The sequence below is a fragment of the Perognathus longimembris genome, chromosome 1 (assembly GCF_023159225.1).
Source record: "Perognathus longimembris pacificus isolate PPM17 chromosome 1, ASM2315922v1, whole genome shotgun sequence".
Lineage (NCBI taxonomy): Eukaryota > Metazoa > Chordata > Mammalia > Rodentia > Heteromyidae > Perognathus > Perognathus longimembris.
In genome coordinates, this window is record NC_063161.1 from 45,499,321 (window position 1) to 45,516,318 (window position 16,998).

Here is a 16,998-nt window from a genome sequence, read left to right on the forward strand (position 1 = left end):
ACCATTTATTAAACTAATATTACTTGTGATTTGAAGGTTTCTGACAGTTGAATAAACAGTCGGTAGGTTGGACTCCTAACTTGTTTTGTTTTTTTTTTGCCAGTCCTGGGCTGTGAACTCAGGGCCTGAGCACTGTCCCTGGCTTCTTTCTGCTCAAGGCTAGCACTCTGCCACTTGAGCCACAGCGCCACTTCTGGCCATTTTCTATATATGTGGTGTTGGGGAATCGAACCCAGGGCCTCATGTATATGAGGCAAGCACTCTTGCCACTAGGCCATATCCCCAGCCCCGACTCCTAACTTGTAAGGAAAAGAGCCACAGTTGTTTTGAATGTAATGTTTAATATAAGATACAATGGATTGACAGAGTAAAAGTATCAAGATTCAGTTCTAGTCAGTGAGTGTATAATCTAGGCACTTGGACAAACAATTGGCCTTCCTGTCCTGATTCCTTCATGGCCATCGGCACATCACCAGCTTGGGCTCTAAGACCAGGATCCCACTACTTACAAGTTTGGGTAGAATCACAGTACTCTTGATAACTAGTGAATCAGAAGACTAGCCCTAGTCATCATCGCAGGTATATTTTCAGGACAAGCTTGAAAACAGTGAAGACAGACATGGACTTTGGGTCTGGGTTGCCATACACTTGCTACATGCAGTAGTTCAAGAGGTCACAGTTTGAAAGGTTCGCCTATTCACCTGTCTATCCTCCCTGACCACTCATGGTAGGGAAGATGACCATTCAGTTAAAGGTCTTGAAAAGCTGTATTTGGAATAAGCTAATGCCACTGCTAGTGCTGCCAGTGGACAGGCACAGGTGCAAAAGGCCCTGAGGCGTTGCGAGTAAGGGAGAACAATGCAGACAGAGCAGGAACTAGCCAGCTCAGATCCCTGCCCGAGGAGCCTGAGGATAAGGGCATGCAGTAAGGGGTAACATGGTCCTCTTTGGTCAGGCAAAGGCCCTAGTATGGGCCTAAAAGGCAAAGCGCTGCAGGGCGCAGGCTCAGCTCCAGGGCCCTAGCTATAGGCTCATCACATCAATGTGGTGATGCAGTGAGAGGCAAGGCAAAAAAACAGCAGAGTGGCTGCTCACCACCAGCTCCTATGAGCTGCCCTTGTCTTTGTCATCCATCAGGTCATACCTGCGGAAATAAGGATAGAGCTCAGTTACAACTGTCACTATGTCTTCTCTTTTTTTGTTGTTGTCCTTGCTGTTGTTGTTGGTGGTGGTGGTGGTTATAGGGCTTTAACTCAGGGCCTGGGTGCTGTCTCTAAGCTCTTTTGCTCAAGGCTAGTGCTCTACCACTTTGAGCCACAATGACACTTCCAATTTTTATTTTTTATTTATTTATTTATTTTTGCCAGTCCTGGGCCTTGGACTCAGGGCCTGAGCACTGTCCATGGCTTCTTTTTGCTCAAGGCTAGCACTCTGCCACTTGAGCCACAGAGCTACTTCTGGCTGTTTTCTATATATGTGAGGCTGAGGAATCAAACCCAGGGCTTCATGTATATGATACAAGCACTCTTGCCACTAGGCCATATTCCCAGCCCCCACTGCCAGTTTTTGAGTGGTTAATTGGAGATACGAGTCTCACAGAGATTTTTCTGCCCAGGATGGCCTTGAATCCAATCCTCAGATCTCAGCCTCCTGAGTAAACTAGGATTACAGGAGTGAGCTGCTTGTGTCCAGCACTTATACCTTCTTATAAATAATACCTTTTTTTTTTTTTTTTGCTAGTCCTGGGGCTTCAACTCAGGTCCTAGGCACTGTTCCTGAGTTTTTTTGCTCAAGGCTAGCATTCTACTACTTGAGCCACAGCTCCACTTCCAGCTTTTTTGGTAGTTAATTGGAGATAAGAGTCTCACAGATTTTCTTTCCCCAGCTGGCTTCAAACCATGATTCTCAGATATCAACTACCTCCCAAGTAGCTAGGATTACAGGTTGAGCCACGGGTACCTGACTAAAAAAGACACATTCTAAGGGTTCCAATATTTCATAGACTCAGAGTAGTTCTCAGCTCTGATTATATTCTTTTATTTTTCCCCCCTTTCTGTGACTGGGGTATGTATTTAAATATCCAACTCCCAGCTCCAACTCATCCAGGCACTCACCACTGGGCTGCACCCTGGGAAAGATCTATCTCAGCTAGATCCAGCTGCACCTGTGTTGGAGGACGGGAGGGAGGGTAGATGTTATTTTGATATCTCCAAAGACTGTTTTGTCATTGCCATTTCTGATCTGACACCACTGTAGAGTTGGTAAAGTTCCCTCCCAAGTGTCACCTGGGATGCTTTTTCAACACACTACGGCCTGGGTCCCAGCAGCTGCGGCTCTCACCTCTGCCCTGCCCCCTCTTACCTTTCCCAGAAGCTCACGCTCTCTTGACATGAAAGAGGAATTAGATTTCACAGAGATATCTAGCTTTCGCCTGAGAGCCTCATCCTGGGGCAGCTCCCACTCAAACCTGGGGAAAAGCTGAGTGTTAGGGTCAGGGTCCCTCCCAAGCCTTCTACTTCTCCATCTTGAATGCCTGCTCACTGACCGTTCACTGAATTCAGGATTGAGGGTCCTCTTTTTCTGTGAGGTCTTCCTCTTGGTGCCTCGGTTCTTGTCTGGCAGGAGCAACAGTGACACGTAAGGGTCAGGGAGATCCCGTCCATTTTGTCGAAGGGCCCTGTGAGGGGACAATGTAGGTGACAAGGTAGCACAAGGAAAAGGATGGAACCCTAGACATCCAGAGGGTGGGACTTCTCACCGGCAGCTGTGGACAATGCTGACCAGCTTTCGTTCTTCACTGTAATACCAGACTGTCAGTTTCACCTGGCCCAGAGGCCCGATGGGAGCTTCAAGGGGACTGTGAAGAGATGGAGAAAGGTCTGGGAGAAGGCCATGCCTAGGGAACCTATGAGTCAAGCTTCTCATTCCAGTCTGCATCCTATCTCCTAGCCCAGCCCTTTACCTGTCTCCATGGGTAAGGCGGTGCCGGAGCTCTGGGGCCGAAGAGGTGATGTGAGCCAGTCCTCCACAGAGCTCCAGGTCTTCATTCAGAGAGGAAGAGCTGTGGCTGTAGCTGTGACTATGAGCTTCAACCCCCGAGTGCTGGGACACCAGGATCTGGGAACAAGCAAGCTGTGAGCTGAGCAGAGTTCTCTCAGTGAGCTTGCCTATGGATGTGCCCCTTTGTTACCCCCTTCCTGGGGCGCCTTCAGTCATGAAGGCCCTCTCCCCACCCTCCCTCCCAGACCACCTGCTGTCTCCCCGCACTCACCCCCAGCTGTACTCTCAGTAGCACCTGCCCCTGACCATTGGCGAGTGGAAACCAGCGGTCCAAGCAGAGCCGGTCTGCCTCAAGGAGCTCCGAGAGTGGCAGGGATAAGGAGCCCAGGGTGCCAGTCCCCTCACCCCGAACCTGTGATCAAGGCAGATGCATTGGTAACTTATGTAATCCTGGAATTCAAGATGCAAACACTTAGACTCGTAGGTGGCTTTGGTGAGAGATTCCCCTTTGTGAAGAGCCGGGAATCCATGGAAACAGCAGCTGGTCCTTCTCTCCTTCCTTAGCTGAAGGAGAATCTACTACCTACTTGCTAAGCTTTCACAAACAGCCAATAGTACCTGCAGAATTTAGAAAGAATGGTGTAAACAAAAAATACATGTTTGAGTCTTTAACTCCTCTACTTCTTGCATGGGAAGCAAGACACATTTCTCCTCCTTTTCTCCTATTCTGACCCTGTTATACTAAAATCCTTGCTAAGACTTTTTTTTTAGGCTGGGTGCCAGTGGCTTACATGGCTTACCTGTAGTCCTAGGAGGCTGAGATCTGAGGATCATGGTTCAAAGCCAGCCCAGGTAGGAAAGTCCATGAGCTGCTGTTCATCCACAACTAACCATCAAGAAGCCAGAAGTAGAGCTATGGCTCAAGGGAGCAAAAAAACCTCAGGGACAGTACTCAGACAGACCCTGAGTTTCAAGCCCTAAGACTGCACACAAGAAAACCAAACCAACAATTAAAAAAAAAAGTTTCTTGCGGCTGGGCACTGGTGGCTCAAACCTGTAATCCTAGCTACTCGGGAGGCTGAGGTCTGAGGATCCTTGTTCAAAGCCAGCCTGGCCAGGAAAGTGCATGAGACTCTTCAATTAGCCACCAGAAAACAGGAACTGGGGCTGAGGCTTAAAGTGGTAGAGCACTAGCCTTGAGCTGAAGAGCTCAAGTACAGTGCCCAGGTCTAGAGTTCAAACCCATGTCCGACAAAAAGTTTCTTGCTCATCCTACATACCCTCATTTTCATATTCTACAAATAACTTTTAAAACCCTCTTATAGGGGCTGGGGATATGGCCTAGTGGCAAGAGTGCTTGCCACATAAGGCCCTGGGTTCAATTCCCCAGCACCACATATACAGAAAATGGCCAGAAGTGGCGCTGTGGCTCAAGTGGCAAAACCCTCTTATAGCTCCTTGGTAGCATGCATGTGTAGTATGCCCTGGGTTCAATCTTTTTTTTTTTTTTGGCCAGTCCTGGGGCTTGAACTCAGGGCCTGAGCACTGTCCTGGCTTCTTTATTGCTCAAGGCTAGCACTCTACCACTTGAGCCACAGCGCCACTTCTGGCCTTTTTTGTATATATTTGGTGCTGAGGAATTGAACCCAGGGCTTCATGCATACAAGGCAAGCACTCTACTGATAAGCCACATTCCCAGCCTATGGCAGAGCACCTATCTGGCAAGTCTGAGGCCCTAAGTTTAAACCCTACTACTGAAAAAAAAAAAAAAAGTGAAACTATAACCAGTCTATTTTCTTTCTAGTAGTATTCTAACTGAGATATCTATATTTCCACTTTATGACTTACCATCTTCAGAAAGTTATGTACTGGTTCCCTGCTATGAACAGTAAAGAAGTTTCAGCTTTTTTTCTTTTCTTTTTTTTGTGCTGGTCCTGGATTAAACTCAAGACTAGGGTGCTGACCATGAGCTTTTGTGCGCAAGTCTGGCACTCTATCACTGGAGCCACAGTTCCACTGATGTTTTTTTGGTGACCAATTGAGATAAGAGTCTTACAGACTTTCCTGCCTAAGCAGGAAAAAGCCAAAAAGTCAAAATTGGAGCTGTGGCTCAGTGGTAGCACACGAGTCTTGAGGAGAAAACATGAACCCAAAGCCTGAGTTCAAGCCCCAGTACCAGGCATACCTCCCCCCCGCTCCCCCACCCAGAAAAGATCCTGTTCAAAGCTGAGCACTGGTGGCTCATGCCTGTAATTCTAGCTGTCAGAAAGCTGAGACTTGAGGATCATAGTTCAAAGCAAGCCCAAGCTGAAAAGTCTGTGAGACTCTTAGCTCCAATAAATTACTCACAAAAAGCCCGAAGTGGTGCTGTGGCACAAGTGATAGAGCACTAGCTTTGAGTACAAAGAGGCGTAGAGACAGTGCCCAGACCCTAAGTTCATGCCCTAGGACCAACAAAAAAAAAATAATAAAAAAATCCCATCTTCTTTAAGGTCCATAGTCATCTAAGAATGCCTTTCTTCATGCCTCTACTTCTTCCTCCAGTCTGGTGGACCTCTCTTCCCTCTTCCTTCTCCAAAAGACAAGCCTTTCTTCATCCTTCTACCAAGTTATTATTCTGAAAGTACTCTCTGGTTGTTTTTCTCCTGAAAGAGACTATGAGCTTCATAATGGACCTTGATATTCCATTTCTAATTGCCTTGTGCCTGTCAGTGCTTGTTCTGTGGAAGGAACCTGCTAAGTATTTGTAGAATAAATATCCACAGTACCTGTAACTCCAGGCTCTCGGTGTGTGGCTTCCTGATGAGAAAGGAGGCACTCTCATCCCAGATAGGCGCTGACGTCTGGGGAATAGTCTGGTAGAGATGAGAGGTTATGGTCAGTAGTTGATACTTAATCCTCTCCTCCTCTTTCCCTTCCCTTCCCTTCCCTTCCCAACAGCACAGCATTTCCTAATACCTTTGTTTTATGAGAAGTCTCTCCCACAGTGACAGTAGCATAAGGGCTGGGAGGCTTGGTGCCTTTTCGGAGCTGGAAAGTCAAAATCATGTCTTAAATGTCTCCATGTTCACTTAACAGCCATACCCTCATGGCCTTGGACAATCTTCCTGCCCCAGCCCCATGCTCAGAAAGCCAGGAGCCATAAGGAGCATCCACACCTGAGGGAGCTGGAGTAAAGACCCTGGAACTATGGGGTGTGGGGAGATCTCACCGGCAGGTCATCCGCCCGCTCCAGGTAGACGGACAGCAGGGCAGCCGCCAGCTCTGCACTCTTCTGAGTCTGGATCAGACTGTTTACCTGCAGCACCTGGGAGGGCACAGGGTAGAGAGGGCTGGGAGCAGACACTCAGCTGGCATGTGCCTGGGAAGTGAGAGAAGGCCTCCCTCTGCTCTATCCTGCACCCTTTCTCCCTCCAGTATCCTCTCTTACCTCTTCTAACTCAGTAGCTGTAGGTCGGGGGCTCAGTCGTTCCAGGCGCAAGTGCAGGCGGCCAGATGGGACATCCTCCAGGGTCAGCCACTGGGGAAACAGGCAGGAAGTGGCTTGAGAATGTGGGAGTGGAAATGAGAAAGAGGTTTGAGTCAGCTTCAGCTGGGATGGATTCTAAGCCCATGCTCACCTCATCAAGAAAGCCACTGTTGAGGACTGTGGTAAGACTTACTTTACACCTGTGGAGGAAAGAGGCTGATGGTCAGATCCCATGGCCGACAGAGGCCCAACTCCTATCAGCCCACCAGGGCTTCTCCCCTCTCACCTGCCCAGAAAGTCGTCCTTGTCCAAGTCCTTGTCAAAGACCTCAATGTCCAGCTCTTGGCCTGGAATTGACGTGACAATCACCTAGGAGGAGAGGGAGGAAAGGGGGGTTCTCTCTCTCTTCAAACAACTGAGTCCCCTCATCATCTGAGCCAGAGATTTTTGAGGCCACTCTTAAAACTGGGGTGACAGAGCTGGGAGTATGGCCTAGTGGCAAGAGTGCTTGCCTCCTATACATGAAGCCCTGGGTTCGACTCCCCAGCACCACATATATAGAAAATGGCCAGAAGTGGCGCTGTGGCTCAAGTGGCAGAGTACTATCCTTGAGCAAAAAGAAGCCAGAGACAGTGCTCATGCCCTGAGTCCAAGCCCCAGGACTGGCAAAAAAAAACAAAACAAAAAACAACTGGGGTAACAATGGGGTAGATTCAGAGGAGTCTCAGCTCTGACCTCAAAAACCTCATTCCAGCGGGGATTAAGATCTTCACGGACAACACGGCTCCGGAAGCTTCTTCCTGCCAGTTTTAGTTTGACATAGGGGTCAGACTTGCCCTTTACCAATCCCCCCAAGAAACGGTCTTTGGCAATCAGGTCCTGGGCCTCTAATACATGGATCCGAAGTACGTTCTGCAAAAGGGAGAGATGAGGATTGGAGGTATGACTCAAGTGGTAGGTCACACCCCCCTAACTAGTGCAGAGTCCTGAGTTCAAACCCTGGGAGTGCCAAAAAGGACAGATGGGGGACCAGATGGCACTCAATGGAACAAGAACTCTCAGAACTGAGTCTGAAACAGGTCTTGCACACTTACACTAAGCAAACAGACCCTAGTATTTTCCAGCTGTCAACTCACCTCAGTCCCAAATTGGCTATCAGGAGTCGTGTGGCAAGGCCGGGGCGGGGCATCCACACTGCTGCCTTTCTGGGGGCTCTCCGTTTCCGTGTCCCACGCAGCAGGAGGGCCGGGCACAGTAGGGAAGCAAATTTCTGATGAATCCAGGTACAAGATCTAGGAAAGGTAATATGGTTATAGAATCAAGGAAGTTCAGCTAAAGATCAGCAAGCAAGGAGCTTGGGGTCAGAGTAGAGTTCTGACAGAAATCAGGTTCCTGCCTTGGCTAAGCTCATCTCTAGAATGTTCCTGCCACTCCCACTCTAATTAATACATCATTCCTTCCCCCAGTCAGGTCAGTAAACATTCTTTTGTATACTTACTAGGTGCTTCTACATATGCCAGCCCATTTCATCTCAGTGGGCTGCCCTTCCATACTCTATCCACAGTGCTTCCCCAACCCTCTGTACTTCTTTTCCTTTTGCATACCCGCATAACCAGTTTCATGTAGAGCCTGGAGTTTGGGCCAGAACCGCTGAGCTGGAACCACTGATCCAGGGTGAGTTCAGGGGCAGTCAACAGTCGAGCCAGAGGCAGGCTCAAGGACCCTAAACTCAGGGCTCTGGAGTCATCCTTCACCTACAAGCACAGGAGGAAGGCATTCAGTGAAAAAAAGATTAAGGGAAGGAGGAGCATACTGAGGCACTAAAGCGTGGCGCTAGCATCATTCTGATCTTCAAATCACAGGCTTGGATCTACTTGGGGACTTTGTTTTGTTTTTTATAAAAATGATACTTTATTTCCGTAATTTCCTCCTCAAACATGTAATCATTGAGTTTCTTTTTTTTGTTGTTGTTTTGTTTTGTTTTTTGCCAGTCCTGGGGCTTGAACTCAGGCCCTGAGCACTGTCCCTGGCTTCTTTTTGCTCAAGGCTAGCACTCTACCACTTGAGCCACAGCACCACTTCCAGCTTTTTTCTATATATGTGGTGCTGAGGAATCGGACCCAGGGCTTCATAGATACAAGGTGAGCACTTTACCACTAGGCCATATTCCCAGCCCTTGTTTTGTTTTTGTGCAAGTACTGGGGCTTCAGCTCAAGGCCTGGATACTTGTTCCTTAGTATGTTTTTTTGTTTCTTCCCTCACTTAGTCACAATCTCACTTTCGTCTTCTCTTTGGGGGTTAATTGGAGATAAGAGTCTCATGGGCTCTTATCCTGTATGGGCAGGCTTTGAACCACAAAAAAGTAGAGTGAAAACATAAGGCCCAGAGATCAAGTTCAAATACAAGCATGTACACACATACATATTTAAACTTTTTTTAAAAGCTATTATCTCACCTGTACGTCGAGCTCCTGGCTCCGAGGGTCTTGCAGGAAGAAGCGGAAAGCTTCCTCCCACACGGGGCTGTTGGTGCTGTAGACAGCCTGGAGATGGGGAGGATGGAATAGGGAAAATAGCAAAGAACCATTCCCATTCCTCTAGAAACCCCCTGCTCTCTCGGGCATGTGAGCCACACATTCTACCATTTGAACTATGCCCCCCGACATGTATGCATTCTAAAGGGGAGCCTTCACTCCAAAGAGTCCTCCTGACCTTCAGATATAATGCCCCACAGTGGTGTCCTGGCCTCACCTTGCTCTCCTGGGTCACATCCTGAATTGACAGCTGTACCATGGGATTGGGTTCCTTGTTCCCCTTCTTCAGCTGGGTGGGAGAGGGTAGAGTTCAGAGGTCATCATTGGGGTATTTGGGTTGGAAGTGAAGGAACTGGGGATCACGCCAACATTTTTTTTTGTGGGATGGACCTGACCCCTGTTCTTGGAACCCTTGCATCACTGCTGCTTCAGAAGCAGGGCAGGCGGGAATGTTGGCATCCTCAACGAGGGAGGGGGTGGGAATGCTGCCTCCAGGGCTGCCATCCTGTGACCCACTCAGCAACCCAACTCACCGGAAGGTCCTGGCCCCGATCCAAGTAGACAACTAGGATGGCAGCTGATGGGGGCTCTGGTCGAGAGGTGATGCCCCGATTCCACTGTAGAACCTGAGGCGAAGGAAGGAAGAAGTGGTCAGAACTTGGTCCTCTCTCCCAGATTACCTCCCCTGCCAGCTTTCTCCTCCACCAGGCTTACCTGCTCCAGCTTTTCTGCATCTGGCAAAAGTGACAGCCATTCTAGCCTCAAATGAACTTGGCCTTGCCCACCTTGTAGAGGGAACCACTGAGGAGAGAAGCAGAAGAAAGTGTCCTAGGGCTGGGAATGTGGCTTAGTGGTAGAGCGCTTGCCTAGCATGCATGAAGCCCTGGGTTTGATTCCTCAGCACCACATACACAGAAAAAGCTGCAAGTGGCACTGTGTCTCAAGTGTTAAGAGTGCTAGCCTTGAGCAAAGAAGCTCAGGGACAGTGCTCAAGTCCTGAGTTCAAGCCCTAGGACTGGCAAAAAAAAAAAAATCATAGGCATCAGATGCCTACCCAAGCAATTCCCCACCAGTGTAGCAGTTATTGCCTGATCAGAGGGTGAGGTCACTCCCAACTTCCTCTTCTCCCAACTTACCTCATCTAGTACTCGAGCCTGTAAAACCTTCCCCACATCCAGCTTCATTCTGAGGGACGGAGGGAGAGGCAGAAAGGGAGGGGAAGGTGGTAAGAGGGAGAAAAGAGGAGTGTTACCCTTAAAAGCATGTCAGTGGCCTTCACTCATCTACCCAGAACTAACTGGCATATCTCAGACCCTTCTCCCTACACTCAGGAGATTTTCTCTCTCTCGTGTGTGTGTGTGTGTGTGTGTGTGTGTGTGTGTGTGTGTGTGTGTGTAAAAAGGGAAAATGATACATAAATGAATCCTAGTCTCAGAAAATAACTATAATTACCTCTAGAACCTCTGTAGCATAGGGGCTTTAGAATCTTAACATAGGTGGAGACTCACCTGCCCAGAAAGTCATCTTTATCTGGGTCCTTGTCAAACACTTCCACCTCGATCTCCTGCCCTGGGACCTCATGCACCATCACCTGGGGAGCACAGAAGGCTAAGGCCTCATGAGCTGCAGCTGTGAGGGTCGTCCAATCAGCATCTCCTCCCATGACCTCTCCCAGCCTCCCTATTTCATGGACTGTTACCTTCTTGGTTTCTTACCTCGTAAGTTTCTCCCCACTGAGGGTTGAGCTCCTCATCGATGACTCGGCTGCAGAATGTCTGGGTGCCCACCCGCACGAGTGCATAGGGGTCTGACTTGCCCTCAATCAGGCCTTTCACATATTTGTCCTTGGAACTCAGCCCTCGAGCAGCCAGCAGGTGAATCCGGATAATGCCCTGGGGTTAGGAATCAATTAGTGAGGACTCTAAGGACCCAGCCCAGAGCTAGAGAACAGGATTCAGCTAGCAAGGAAGAAGACATACCCTGGGCAGAGGGGAACGCAACTGGGCCACATCTTGAAGGTCAGGTACAAGAGGCACCAATAGTCGGTTTGGCAACACGAGGAAGGCAGCAATGGAGTCCATGATCATGGTGTCAGAGAGTGAGCTGAATGGGGGAAATAGGAAAGGAATATATCCCCAACTTCTTGTTTGCACATCTAAACCAACTGTATTTCCTATTATAAAGAGACTTAAAGAAATCCTTTACTGAAAAGCAGCCTTAGCCAGGTGCCAGTGGCTCATTCTTGTAATCTTAGCTACTCAGGAGGCTGAGATCTGAGGATCTCTGCATTCAAAGCCAGCCCCAGGCAGGAAAGCCTATGAGGCTTTTATCTCCAACTAACCACCAGAAAGGTTTTGGAATTGGCTCACAACTGACCCCTCCCCCACAAAAAAGCAGCCTTAATACGTTTTTATCCTAATTTGCTAAGTACCACTCACCCACTCACTGTCTCTTCTCTATTGCCCTTCTATTTCTCTCTCAGACTCTTCCCCCCCCTTTCTGTTTTTGTCAGTCGTGGTGCTTGAACTCAGGGCCTAGGCACTGTCTCTGAACTCTTTTGCTCAAGGCTAGGGCTCTACCATTTTGAGCCACAGCACCACTTCCTGTTTTTGAGTGGTTAATTGGATATAAGTCTCATGGGGACCTTCCAGAGGACACTGCTGTATCTTTTACTACTTTGTATCTCTTAAACACACAACCCAGGGCTAGGTCACTTAGTAGGATCCTATTACCTAAGTCCTGGAATATCCAGCAGATTGGTCATCCCTGTCCAGTTGATATCCAGGGTCTAGAAGAAAAGCACAGGGGAGTCATAACAGACCCTGAGGAGCATAGTCACATGCATCCAGTGTTTCCAGACCCCTCAACTTTATTTATGTGCCAGTACTGAGGCTTGAATACAAGGCCTGCTCACTGTCCCTTACATTTTTTTATCTAGGCTGGTACTCTACCACTTGAATCAGTTTCACTTCCTGCTTTTTGGTGGTTAAATGGAGATAAAAATCTCATGGACTTTTCTGCCCAGGCTGGCTTCAAACCTCAATCCTTAAATCTGAGCCTCATGAGTGGCTAGGATTACAGGCACAGGCCACTGGTGACTGCCCCCCACTCAGCTTTTATAAGTCCTCTTTTTACTCCTCACAGATACCTACCTCTACCCTCCCAGTCCTCCTTCCCCATCCCATTTTAATGTTTTCCTTACCGGGCGTCGGATAAAGAACATTGACACAGCCCCCACGATAGGAATGTCCCCCACAAGTGGCTCAAGAATCACCCGCAAGATGCCGTGAAGCTGGGGCAAGAAGAGAAGATCAGACTTTTCCACAGAAAAGGTCCTCTGTTCTCCCAGCTTTTCCCAGCATTAAAGTTTCCAACCTCCCACTTCCACAGATGCCATGAAACTCAGGGCAGACACTCCATTACGGGGGGGTCCCTGACATTCTGACCCACCTGCATGCCTTTGATTCCTGCTTTGCAGAAGTATTTCTTTACTTCCACATCAATCTGCACATCACCTACATAGCTGGGAGTTGATGGGAAAGGGAATGAAGAAGGTGAGTACTAAGTTGGAGTAGGGGGTAGGGGAAGTAAAGTAGTGGGCTCAGGAGTGACCAAAGCCCACTGATGGGAAAACAGGATAATGAGTAACATTACCTGACGTTCAAGTCCAGCAGGATCTGCTCTTTTCTCTGGCTAGGGTGAACTTTGACTCCAATAATGCGCAATGGCTGAAGAGAAAGGAGGTCCTCAGAGAAGCAGGAGAGAAAGGGAAGACCCCACCCCGCTTCAGGGCTGCCCACCCTTCCTTCCACCTCCTCACACTCACATACCTTTTCACCCAGCTCCACTCTTGTAAATGTGAATGTCTGCAGATGGGGATTCGATCCCCGAACAGCTGGGGCTACAGTTTCAGCCAGAAGCTTCTCCATATACTGGCCTAGGAAGGGCCAGACCTGGGCCACAATCTAGGAGGAAAGGGAGATGATGGTCACAGGACCCCATCTTCCCTCTAAAACCAGGTTCTTTCAGAATCCTCCCCCAAGGACCGCTCTGGGAAGGAGGCTCCAGCTAGGAGGGTGGTGTGGCAGGGATCAAAAGGAGAAAGGAAGCCCCAATCTCCCCCCTTAGGAAAAATAAAAACCAGGGCAGTCCTCACCTTGTTTAGCCATTCAGCCTTTTCCACGTCTGGGAAGCTGACCTGGAGGTGGGGAAGGAAGACACAGTGATCCTTCGCTTCCTAAGAAGCCAGTGGGAGGCCCACAGAGGACAGGGAAACGTAATCTTTTGACAGGGACTCCTAAGACCCAGGAGCTGGAGGATGTCCTGAGGTTTCTCAGAATTGGGGTATGCTAAGGTCTCTCAAGTAAAGGGTGCCAGCAGGGTGTAGGCCACACTGAGATGCATGTGGCTAGCTGGGAGATGCTAGATGACAGCTGATGGAGCAGAGAGGGGGAGGAAGGAGGAGAAGGGCACATTCTTTCCAGAGGGGGAGGTCCTGACAAACCACAGCTCTAGGGATCCTGGGATGGGATTGGAGGAGTCCTGATTCCTTTGTCCAGCCCGCCCTCCTCCTCTCTGGTTGGTCTGGGACTCCCCTACTCAGAAGGTGAAGAAGAAAGCAAAAGCCTCAAGAAGAGAGGGGGAGAACTATGGAGGCCTGTGCTCCTCCTTTTCTATTTTCTTCCATTCTTTTCTCCTTTCTTTCCTTGTCTTTGCCTCTTTTCCTACGTGACCTCTTCTATGAGGTGTTCTGTGTGTAGCCAGGAGGATTCATCTCCATGCTGAATAGGTGGGACAGGCAGTTGCTGCCTGGGCTACAAGTCCCCTGAGAGCCACTGAAGCCTTCCTTCTTCCCGATGTAGGGTCTGGCGAGCTTGGCGATGTCAGTCATTATCTCCCGAACTAGCTAGCACCCCAGCAGGGAGGGGAAGGTGGCAGGGTGGGGCCTCTAACGGGTCCAGAGCGTCCGCTTCAGCTCTGGGGTGCAGAAGTAGGGTTTGGGTCTGGGTTAGCTGAGAAAAACGCGCTACCCACAGTCCGGAAAAGGGTGTGGCCGGCGGGCGCAGCGGGGCCCGGGGCACTGCAGCAGCCGCACCGCCGTCCTCGCGGCCTCCCCGCCCCGCCCCACCCACGCCTCGGCCCCGCAGCTGCCGCCGCTTTGCTGCAGCCCCGCGGCTCCAGGCGCCCAAGGGACGGGTCAGCCCAAGTGTCAGGGCTCCCGGGAGCAGGAATGGGAAAGAAGAAAACTTTACGATCTCAAGTGGGTTAGAAAAGAAAAGAAAAACTGTTGCAAAGGCTAGGAAAGACGAAGGGAACTCTGAGCTGGGACGCGGGCCAGGATGCCCTGGGGCAGCCCAGGAGCGAGCAGTCACCAGAAGCTAGCAGGAAGGGGACTCGGGGGTGGGCTGGGCGGGAAAGGCTCGGCCGTGAGAGGGTCCCAGAGTTACACCACTCTTGCCCAGGAGGAGAGGAAGGTCCTGGTAACGTGGAAGGATCCGGTCTGCCGCGCAGAAAGGGTGGGTGGGGAGTCCGTCCCTGAGGAGTGGCGTCCTGGGCCGACCAGCCGGCTAACCGGGCCAAGTGAGAGTCTGGGGTCCCACCGTCCGGGGTGGGGGTGGAGGTGGATCCCAGCACTGAGGTGCGGAGGGAGCCGTGCTGCGCCGCGGGCGAGGGGGGCAGCTCACCCAGGCAGGTAGCTCTCGGTGGCTCATGTACAGCGTCTTGGCAGTGAGCCGCTCCTCGTCCTCCAGTAGCTGTCTCGCTGCCCGAAGGCTCCGCTCCTTCTCCTCCCGGACCCGGCGCCAGCCCAGGTAGAGGGCGAGGCCGAAGAGCACGAACCCCACGCTGAGCCCCGCTGCTCCGGCCAGGTACACCGGCACCAGCACCAACAACCGCCGCCCGAACGAAGTGAGCACAGCCAGGGCCTCACCAGCCGCGCCTGGGCCGGCAGGGGGGATCCCGGAACTCTGGTCTGCTTTGGAATGAGCAGTAGGAGGGTGGTCGGGGGGATCGGAGGGGACAGAGGGCTGGTCCCTGAGCCCAGGGTTAGGGTCTTCGGGGCTGGGGCTAGAGCCCTCTCCCGGAGAGCGCTCCATGGAGCCGCCTCTGCGAGGTCCCGCCCGACAGAGACCAGCTGGAGGTTGCGTGCTTACTCCTGGTGCCTGCACTCAGCTTGCAAGCCGTGATCCCCCCGCCCCCTCCCAAACCGGGACGGAGGAGGGGATCCCCAGGCCACGCCTCCACTCCTGAGGGTTCGGGTTGGTCCGCGCCACATGCACCGAGGTGGAGTCAAAAGGTTGAAGCCCCGCCCCTCCTCTGTCGGGCGGGAGCGCTTTGGGCAAGGCAGGACCTCCCTGATTGGACAAGAGGGCCAAAGGTGGGTGGTCCGGACCGGCGGGGAACTGGAGGAAAGGGGCTAAAGGGCAATATTTCATTGGCAATAAAAAAGAGGCGTGGCTTGCTATTTAGAGAAGAGGGATCCAGTCCTCCCACGTGGGATGGAACCCCGTGGAATGATGTCATGGAGAGCCGCAGAGCCGATTACTGGATTTTAGAGAAGCTGGATTTGCGAAGCTGAGGTGTTTGTAAGGTGGTCAGGGTTCCCTCCACACATTCGGACGGTTTGGCAGTATTTGGTCCTTATGTTCCCCAACTTTTAATATTCTAAGCACATTCCTCATCCACACTCCTCCCCCCCCCCCTTTTCCCTCCTGGCTGTTCTTACAAAAGGAAAAAAAATATGACCCTATATGGAATCAAAGCTCACGATGACCAACCCGGTCTATTCTGACCCAGGCCGCTAACTTGTAATGATTTTCTCTGGAGAAAACTGAAGAATCAGAAGCAGAGTTCTAACAATCCAGTCTTGGGTGGGGGGTGGGGAAGGGAGTAAGAAGTGGACTATATTTCTTTTCTTTTTTGAAATCTCTGCGTTGGTTATTTCTATCACAGAGGAAAAATTAGACTAAATTAGCTTCAAAGAGGCTGGGGTGGCAGGAAATTATATTTTCCAGGAATTTCCTTAACTCTGAGGCATTTATAGGACAATGAAATGAGGAATCAAGAGTAGGGAGAGGGAATGTGGCTTAGGGGTAGAGTGCTTGCCCAGCAAGCATGAAGCCTGGTGTGAGAGTTCTCAGTACCACATAAAAAGAAAAAGCCAGAAGTGTCGCTGTGGCTCAAGTGGTGTGCTTGCCTTGAGCAAAAACAGCTCAGGGACAGTGCCCAGGCCCTGAGTTCAAGCCCTGGGGGTGGGGGTGGGGAGAACAATTCAGTTTCTCATTTGAGAAGACAAGAATAGGCGGATGTTACAGTACTGGCTGTGCACTGGTGGCTCATGCCTATAATCCTAGCTACTTAGGAGGTTGAGATCTGAGGATTGTGGTTCAAGGCCAGCCCAGGCAGAAAAGTCTGTGAGACATTTACCTCCAATAAAATACTCACAAAAAGCCAGAACTGGGCTGGGAATGTGGCTTAGTGGTAGAGTGCTTGCCTACCATGCATTAAGCCCTGGGTTTGATTCCTCAGCACCATATAAACAGAAAAAGAAGTGGTGCTGTGGCTCAAGCGGTAGTAGAATGCTAGCCTTGAGCAAGCAGCTCAGGGAGAGTGCTCACACTCTTGAGTTCTAGCCCCAGTACTGGCAAGAAAAAATAAAAAAGCCATAACTGGTACTGTGGCTCAAGTGGTAGAGTGCTAGCCTTGGGCACAATGAGGCCCTGTGCTCAGGCCCTGAGTTCAAGCCTCAGGATCAGCTAATAATAATAATACAGTATTATGTAGCTTTAAGATGGAAAAAGTACAAGGTACAATGATGATAACTGCTGTTACTGGTTTACTGGTCCAGGGATCTCGAAACTACACTAATTGCAAGCTGAAGAGGGAAGAGTTAGTCATAAAACAATTATATTTTAATGCACTGTAGATGAGTCTTTTTGTGTTAGGCAGCAAAAGAACTAGGGTTATCATGGAAAAACTAGATCAGGAGCTGATAAAT

The 16,998-nt window shown here is 50.3% G+C and overlaps 1 protein-coding gene across 2 annotated transcripts; it reads right to left on the bottom strand.

Annotated features, from left to right (window-relative positions):
* Positions 1–325: 325 nt before the first annotated feature.
* On the bottom strand, positions 326–15,200 carry Esyt1 (extended synaptotagmin 1). 2 transcript variants are annotated; one of them, XM_048362001.1, is made up of 31 exons: positions 14,687–15,200; positions 13,159–13,200; positions 12,823–12,967; positions 12,657–12,786; positions 12,453–12,525; positions 12,205–12,294; positions 11,735–11,790; positions 10,982–11,105; positions 10,718–10,894; positions 10,511–10,593; positions 10,139–10,187; positions 9,717–9,803; positions 9,536–9,628; positions 9,220–9,291; positions 8,925–9,011; positions 8,074–8,223; positions 7,606–7,761; positions 7,205–7,381; positions 6,756–6,838; positions 6,621–6,669; positions 6,431–6,520; positions 6,212–6,307; positions 5,959–6,030; positions 5,769–5,855; positions 3,272–3,412; positions 2,963–3,117; positions 2,759–2,857; positions 2,546–2,677; positions 2,362–2,467; positions 2,115–2,164; positions 326–1,144 (listed from the first exon to the last, which is right to left on the bottom strand). In XM_048362001.1, the coding sequence occupies exons 1-31, from the start codon at positions 15,095–15,097 to the stop codon at positions 1,105–1,107; spliced, it is 3,402 nt and encodes a 1,133-aa protein (XP_048217958.1). In that variant the 5' UTR covers positions 15,098–15,200; the 3' UTR covers positions 326–1,104. The 2 variants fall into 2 exon arrangements, with proteins under 2 accessions (XP_048217958.1, XP_048217962.1); XM_048362005.1 differs by having other exon boundaries at positions 12,657–12,730; positions 12,833–12,967; positions 14,687–15,199.
* Between the last annotated feature and the right edge of the window lie 1,798 nt (positions 15,201–16,998).